At 42.6% G+C, this 8,589-nt stretch overlaps 1 protein-coding gene across 9 annotated transcripts in view; it reads right to left on the reverse strand.

Moving 5' to 3' along the window:
* Positions 1 to 8,589, reverse strand: part of GK (glycerol kinase) — a 103,248-nt gene that overhangs the window by 25,185 nt on the left and 69,474 nt on the right. For 4 of the 9 annotated variants that reach the window (XM_019529146.1, XM_019529145.1, XM_019529139.1 and 1 more), the window contains 5 exons: positions 5,974 to 6,111; positions 5,081 to 5,190; positions 4,092 to 4,158; positions 2,654 to 2,671; positions 311 to 346 (listed from right to left, as the gene is read on the reverse strand). In XM_019529146.1, coding sequence (XP_019384691.1) covers positions 311 to 346; positions 2,654 to 2,671; positions 4,092 to 4,158; positions 5,081 to 5,190; positions 5,974 to 6,111 — 369 coding nt within the window. The remainder of the gene's footprint in view (positions 1 to 310; positions 347 to 2,653; positions 2,672 to 4,091; positions 4,159 to 5,080; positions 5,191 to 5,973; positions 6,112 to 8,589) is intronic. The other 5 variants (XM_019529141.1, XM_019529144.1, XM_019529140.1 and 2 more) reach the window with 5 other exon arrangements.

Below are 8,589 nucleotides of genomic sequence, written 5' to 3' on the forward strand. Positions count from 1 at the left end.
CTTTAAGCCTTTATTTGGTGATACATTATCCTCTTTTCATAGCATTTACTTAAGTGGAGCTACCTTCACAGATAATATAGATCAATGCTAATAATTCAGTTGGGCTTGATAATGAAAAGCAGGCTTGGATGTGAGCCTGGATGTCAGCAAGAACATACACCATGCTTGCTAGAATTAAAAATGACATGTTTCAACACAAGTCTGCTTATTCTGCAACAATATTAATTCATTTTAACACTTCTATACAGTGAAGATCTTTCTCTATAAAATCAAACTCTCACACCAGACTTTGAATTGGAGTACAACTCACCCCAGAAATTGGTACACCTGTCAAAGCTCCAGACTTCTGACAAAAAAGGCAAACATGTAAGATTGGATTATTTCCCATTTCTTAAATAAATATTGCAATAATTGTGCAATAAAGAACGATCCATTCATTTTAACAGAATGATGCATGCTTCATATATGTATGGAAACCAAGCTCTAACCCACATGAAAATGGGTAGTGACTTAAAAGCGAAGAACATTTTTTAGTAAGTGCATTCAAAACATAAACATTCAACAGAAGACAGTGAAACATTTAGCAAGAGTAACAAGTTTCTAACATGGTTTCTTGGTAAAAGCTGGACATCACAAGAGTGCCAAAAACACAGCTTGCATTACTTTTCTTCTCCCTTCACTGAGGTACACTCCAAAAAACCCCAAATTTAACTCATTTGTCTGTATTTTTACAAGCTAGTATGCAATATGAAAATCATGATCAATACTATATCATGGTGTGGCAAATTAGCATGAATGAAAAATGCTGTTCAGGTTTGTTTGGGTTGGTTTTTTTTTTTGTTTTTTGTTTTGTTTTTTACATGCCTGGGACTCAACTGATATGCCCAAGAGCTATATATAGGCTAATCCTACTCTCATCAATTTCCACATAATTGCTAAACACAGGGCCTGAAATCTAGGTTTCATGGAAGAGAAGACAATTGCCCACTGGGTACAACAATGAAGCTTAAGTGTTTTGTTCTTGAAAAAAAAACAATGCAACTTAAATGCATGAATTGCATCTAAACTTCAGAGGTGTTGGCTGTAGCTGTGGTGGCCTAAGGACATAATCAGACAAGGTTTAGTGGGTAAACCTGATATCTTTCACTGGAGCAACTAAAGTTTTAGTTGGTTTAATGAAAGGTATCAGATTTAGCCAAAGAACCTGATCTGCCCTAAAGCTGAAGGTGGATGTAGGAGGGAAAAAAATAAATACAATGAAGACTGGAAGAGCCTAAAGAGTATAGTCACCCTGGTCACCCACTCCAAAAGTAAAATGGTACCACCCTCGCCAACCCTCTGGAAGGATTCTGTTAGCTAGCCTCGTTCTACCTCTCTTCTCTTGCCTTCCCTTCTACATCACTTTGACTTTATAGGAATTGGATTTTTTTTTTAAATGAATATATGCTCTATACTTTCTATGATGGCTGCTATTAGACTATAAAAGTATGTATCTTGGATTATTACGTTTCCCATCTCTGTGGTCAAGATCAAGATTCAGACTGAAGAGGAATTTTTCCTGCGAGTAAATGAGCAGAGCTTTCTCCCCTCTACACTGCGTACAAGAGAAATGCATTGAAGCCACAAGGGTTGAAACAGTGCCTTTAAAAAAAAGATGGCCTGCAAAGCAGGTCCTGTCACTTAGAGGGAACATTAGAGGTCCCTGCAACACCATGATCCTAGTACACATAGGATCTCTACTTAATCTACCACATCAGGCCTAAAACTACGCCAAGAAATTGCAAGATTCATAGGCTGACTCAAGATTCAAAGGAGGACTAGACCAACCCATTTTAACAGTTCTCATTTTCAGCATAATTTGTTTTAAGAGTTATAGTATTATCCACGACAGAGAACACAAAGATGCTAACATGTGGCCTCTAGCAATAACGTTTATGCTTTGCACTTATAGCATTTCTGAAAAATTACAACTCATTTTTTTAACTAAGATAAATTAGATCTCATTTTCAGATTAAAAAGTTTTCATTTATGCAGCATTTCTTCAAAACACAAATCACAATGTTCCAGACAGATCCTTCAGGTGTATTCTTGCAAATAACCACAGGCATCACCGATATGCAGTACCCCGTCAAGATCTGCTTTACTTAAGAAAGTTGCTTCTTTGTGGAGCTGTGACATTGCATTTTCAGTGAAGCCATGCGTAAGACATAACAGTGCATTTCCAGTTGGAAAGTCTTAGTTATTTCTTGAATTCCCATTTTATAGGCTGAATGTTCAGCAGTTTATATGAATTTGTAAAAACAAAAACAAAAACAAAAACAAAAAAAACCACAAAATTTATATGCCAGTAATCTATTAATATTGAAGGCAAAAGGATATTCCATATTCTTATGAGAGAAAGCTCTCTCTATTAGCCAGTAGCTATGTTTGTTTCTCTTACGAAAAAATGTTTTTCTCCACCTGAGATTTATGCAAGCATTCCAGCTAATTCATAGTTAACCTGGTCATATCATTGCAGTGCTTCAATATGGAGAGACTTACGAATTTTATTTTACTTAATTGTATGCAAAAATAACATTTGTAAGTGGAAATGCACTGTATTTGAACAAATGGATGAGAACTGGTGGACAGCCTGATGAAAGCCTCTACTCACCACAGCAGAACTGATTTTCTACAGTCAGCAAGAAAAAAAAAGTGGGTTGGGAAAGGGAAAAACAGAAACAGACTAGTACAAGTTGAAAATCATCTACTATCCTGTACTATTTTTCTTCTCCCATCTGCTGTACTAGCAAAGAGTAATCAAGTTGTTCTAAATTAATCTAACCCCTTTGGATTCTAAATGTGAATGTCTTATCCCACTGGCAAAAACATTTAGATTTTTGGCTGGTTAGAGCCAGACTTTTTTTAAATTTATTTTATAATTAAAAAAGGGCAAGGCAGACTTATCTGGAGCATATATAAAAGGATAACCTTCAGAGCAGAAAAGAGTTTCCTGTAGAGAAAAGAATCTATATACAGGCTCCTGTTCTGAAGACTTCCCAGCCAAGGGAAAAACAAGGTCAGATTCATTAACATTATAGTACCATACCGCACCACTTCTTCTGAGGTACAAATGTCTCAGCACAACTGACTGGCCACAATTCAGGACTGCCTCCTGTGAGAAGTCTCTGCAGTTGCTCAAGAAGCAGTTTGACTGCAAGACCAGCAATGCTCCAATAGTGTTTTTTGTACCTTAAGCTTACCCTAGCAACTAGAACCAGATTCTTAACAACAACAACAAAGACAATGCAAGATGCCACTTGTAATTTTGATCTATCAGAATTATACCAAATCCTCCTTTTAAATCTCATGAGCCTGAAACAGTAGTCTTACCATTCCCTTTACTAATTATATTCCCATATAAATCTCTCATTGCTCCTTCTGCAGCTAATGCTGCCAAAGTAGTAATCACTTCAGCAAGGGCACTGTTTGAAGCTAGCTAATTACTTTTTCTTTGTGGTTTTTCAGAATGAATTTTTCCAAGTAGATTGTGAATCACTAAATAGGAATCAGATTTTTATTATTACTGAAAAGTCCTTCCATTTGTTTTCATTAGCTAACAGTGGTTTACAACCTTCTGGCCCTGCAGGCTAGATGAATGGCATGGGGTTGGATCCAACATGGGGTTACAACATGGAGTCATTCATGGGTGCAATCTGGCCTGGCCTCATGGCAGCAGAGAAAACCCATGTACCATACAGGACAGTCATCCAGCCTGTGGGGTCCCCACAGGTCTGAAAATTTGGTGGCAGGTAGTGGGGTCAGCATTAGTTGCACTCAGTCATGGCAGTTAATATTGCCACTGCTCCCTGATGCCAAATTTACACACTTGTAGGGAGCTCCCATGGGCTGAATTTATTCTTTGAGCCAGAGGTTGAGCACCATTGTGATAACAGGTAAAGGTACTACTATTATTTTCAATGTTGACAATCAACCTACACTGCTTTAAAAAACAGACTACCAGGAGGTTTTTCAACCTATGCTTCAATAACTGTGTTTGCAGGAGAGAGAGTTTAAGCACAAAAAAGAAACAAACAAACAAACCTACATACCATCAGGCCATAGATCTCAGAGGAACTCCTCACTTTTGGAAGCATTTCCACAGGAATATCAAAAAACCTGAAAACAACAAGACTAGTTAGTTTGCATCTATTTGTATTGAATTAATAAGGAAGATCTACTTAGACAAATTTAAACTATAAAACATAACCATGTGAAGGAAACTGTGATTGCCATATCTTAATCCATTACTCACTGCCCTTCCACACAGTTGCTATGGAGGATACCCATCTTGTATTAAGGATACAGACAAAAAAAAACAACCAAAAAAACCACACTTGTAGTGGCTTCAAAAGGGGAGGAATGGCTGCTACTCAGAAGCATAAGCCTGTAGACCAACCCTTCCCCACCCTATATTTGAGTAAAGCAGGGTTAGAGTTAGTGGGTTCCACTACAGTTAGATTACTCCAAGCGTTGGTCTGTCCATACTCTAAAAATGCATGTATTTTTGAGCGTTCAGTCAACACATCCAATCCCAGTCACATTCCAGAACGTCATTTTCAAAGCAGATACGTACTTTAAACAAAAAAAAAGGGGAGATAGAAAAGAACAGAAAGAAAAAACACCAACATCCAAACCCAACACAACTCTTTGTAAAGCTTGAATTTAAAACAACATCTACAATTTCCCACCATAGTAAATGTGGATGTTCTGAAGGACTAGTTTGAGAGCTAAGAAATGAAATGAAATCTATTAAGGTTTATGCCTTCCTTGTGTGCCATTTTTCCAGCTATAGAAAAATACTAGAGTTTGTCCCCCTTCATTAATCCAGACAACAGTTATGTGGATATGTAAAAAGAAGAAACCCAAATTGTTATGTTCATAGTAAATACAACTAATTGCTTTTTAGTCACAAATGTGACCAGACAAGCGTTGTCTGAGAAAAAAAAAAATCTTTGAAAGACACAATTAGTCAATGATGTGTAAAGACAGACACTAACACTGCTATTTCACTAAATGTAATGAAAAAAATTGAACTTACTGGCAGAGTTCAGGGTCCCACTCCAAGGAATGAATGTTGAACAGCATTGTTCTACTGGCATTAGTCACATCGGTACAATGAACACCTCCATTCCTTCCGCCAGTCAAACTCTGAATAAAGCAGCCAGCAATAATGTCAGCAGGGGAAAAAATTAGCAGCCCACTAATTGTGTACAGGTGTTATAAAAAAACAAAAAAAACAAAACAAAACAAAAAAAAAACCATTTATTAAAATGAAATTATTTCCATTAAGAATATTTTGTGCCCTTAGAAGCTGGAACTCTGACACCTTTTCAATGAATGAATGAGAAGTTAGACAAAAGAAGAATTATACACAGTACAGGAATCTGAATCTGTGTATTTTAATTTCTCCTTTTTCAACATGCTGCAAAGGTAGTTTGCTAAAGTCTCTGAAGGTCCACATTTTCCGAAAGCATAAGCAAAATTTTAGTGACACTTTGCTAACAAGACCCACTCCAAGCATGATGGTTAGAATATTTAAATGACATATGGCATGAATTAGCTTGTCTTGCCCAAATGTCAGTATTAGAAGTTATTAGGTGGGCCATATTTACAATGTGGAAGTCTGCTTTAGCTAAGAACACTTCCTTCTTCCCCACAACGTGTTAAGAGCAAGTCATACACAATTAAAGCACTTGAAAGCAGTTGTAAATATAGAGCCTTTTGTCTCAGTCTGAAAAAATGCCCTTTATTGTTTAGGATGACATGAAAAAAAACAGGTTACTACAACAGTGGGAAGACTTTGCAGAGACAGGCAAACATACAGCTGTCATCAAACATAGCCTCCTAAGAATGACTCAATCAGGTGTTCACGCAAGAGGGGGTGTCTGCGTTCGCAATCAAAGCTTGTGATACAAAACCTCACAAACGTACCCATATAAGCCATGAATCAATGGTGCCAAACATAGCGCGTCCATCATCAACTGCTTGCTTAATTTCTTCCACGTTATCCAGCAGCCATCGAAGTTTCACTGCACTGAAATATGTGCTAAGTGGAAGACCAGTCCTAGGCTGCAAAATTGAAAAAATCTTTAGGGCATCCAGTCAATTGATTCTTCCCAATTACTTCCATATTTTTACATTATATTGGGGAACAAAGGGCGAGAGAAAAGAGACACTAAGCAATCAAGGGTCTTTCAAAAAGAAAAAACAACTAAAAATGTCTTAAAAACAAGAGAACAGATGTTCCCAATATTGTAAGCCTGCATACATCAAAACCAAATACTAACATGCTGCTGTGATCTTTGTTAGTCAACGTACCAGTGGGCAGTTCAAAGATCTTGCACATAGTAACAAGATACGAGTGTTTGTAGAAGTCATATCTTATCTTAAATAGCTGCCTCCAATCAGAGAGCAAACCCAGATGCTTAAGTGAGTATCTTTGAGAGGACAGACTGCTAGTTTTTGGTTTTAGGGCCAATCAAGCTAACATGCTGCTTCACTGATCTGCTATTATTGGGTGTATCCAGAAAACAGAATGGCATTCAAAAAACCTCAGTTAGGCTCCGGAGTGGTGACAGATGCGCGGGTGAAAGCCCGCCACACCCCTGCTCCCCTGAAGCCCCCCAGAGACCCCCCAGCAGCCGCGGAGCCCCCGCAGACCCCCAGCACAGCTGGAAGTGGGGCCCGTGGTGGGAGGGGTTAACCCCTCTGAGTGGGAGGAGGCGGCTGAGGGGAGCCGGGCCGAGTCAAGCCCTGCCCAGGCCCCTGCTTCTCCCAGCCCCCAAGGGAGCCACGTGACTGGAGCTGCGCAAACAGGCGCACTTGTCTGCCAGTGCGTGAGTTAGTGTGGAGTTCGCGCAGGAGGGTGCGCGGGAGGGCCCGAGACCCTGCCTGCGAACCCCCCAAGGTAGACAGTCCCAGCCATAGCCAGCCTACCAGAGGTATGTGTCGCACCCCTCGGGTCCCCTCGGGCTCTGCGGCCCCCCGCCCGGCACCTCAGAGACGGCCACCCAGACAGAGCCCGAGGTTCCAGGCTCCACGCAGACGGAGCACCTAGCTTTCGGCTGTGGGGGCTGCCTGTCCCTTTTTCAGGCTCTGGTGGCCACGAGCGTGGCCACCTCCCCGTGTGGGGTCTGCTCCCTTTTGGGGTCTCTGGCACACCAGCTGGAGGAGCTCCAGGCCACAGTCCAGAGACTGCTTGCCATCAGGGACTGTGAGCAGGAGATTGACTCCTACTGCCAGGCCCTTTTCCCCTGGGACCTGAAGGTAGACCACTGTCTCCCTTCAGGGCAAAGGAGGACTCCAGGACCTCCCACTCTGTCCAGTCAGGGGCATGGACCAAGGCGGTCAAGGGCCCTAAGGTCCGCCGCACCAAGGCCCCTGCCCCACTGGAGCTTACCAACAGGTACACATTTCTTGCTGCTCCAGCAGAGACTGCTGAGTTGCCAGCTCCCACAAGCAACACAGGCTCAACCGCAGCTACTGCCCCCGCTCTCCCCAAGCAAAGCACAAAGTGTTTGTCATGGGAGACTCCATCCTGAGGGAGACTGAGGGGGAATCTGCCGCCCTGACCCCTTAGCCCGGGAAGTCTGCTGCTTGCCGGGGGCCCACATCTGGGACATTGCAGAGAAGATCCCTAAGCTCCTCTGGCCCGCAGACCATTATCCTATGCTCCTTAGTCACGTGGGCACCAGTGAAATGGCTCGGAGCGCTCCCAGCCGGGTCATGAGTCGCTACAGGGATTTGGGAGCGGGGCTAAAGGTCTGGGGGCACAGGTGGTGTTCTCGTCGATCCTTCCAGGCTGGGCTGAGGAGGGAAAGGAGGATCCACAGAGTCAACCAAAGACTGTGGTGCTGGTGTCATCAGGAAGGCTTTGGCTTCCATGACCACAGCCCACTCTTTGGCGAGAGAGGCAGCGAGCTGCTGGGAAGAGATGGCCTCTTCTCAGCCAGGCTGGCTGACCTGCTCCACCAAGCTTTAAACTAAGCCCATGGGGGGACAGGGGGACTACCACCACTGCTGGCCCACTGAGCAACCCTTCCAAAGCCAGCAGGCGAAGACACTTAAGGGAACCCACCCCTGCCCCAGCCCTGGTACAATCTGTGAGCAAGGCAAGAGCCCCCAAGGGGACACTTGCCTGCCTGTACACAAATGCCAGGAGCTTGGGGAATAAACAGGAGGACGAGCTCCTTCTGCTCCATGCAAATAATTATGATGTCATAGGAATAACGGAGACCTGGTGGGACTCCACCCATGATTGAACCTCAGGTATAGATGGCTGCCATGGGGCTCTTTAGCCTGGAAAAGGGCAGGCTCGGGGTGATCTGATGGTTACCTATAAGTTTATCGGGGTGAACACCAGTATCTGAAGGAACGTTTGTTCACCAGAGCACCCCAAGGGATGATGAGGTCAACCGGTTATAAACTACTACAAGACTGTATTAGGCTGGACGTAAGGAAGAATTTCTTTACTGTCCGAGCCCCCAAGGTCTGGAACAGCCTGCCATCGGAGGTGGTTCAAGCACCTACATTGAACACCTTCAAGAG

Source organism: Crocodylus porosus, unplaced genomic scaffold (genome assembly GCF_001723895.1).
Source record: "Crocodylus porosus isolate Cpor-Errol unplaced genomic scaffold, CroPor_comp1, whole genome shotgun sequence".
NCBI classification, from domain to species: domain Eukaryota; kingdom Metazoa; phylum Chordata; order Crocodylia; family Crocodylidae; genus Crocodylus; species Crocodylus porosus.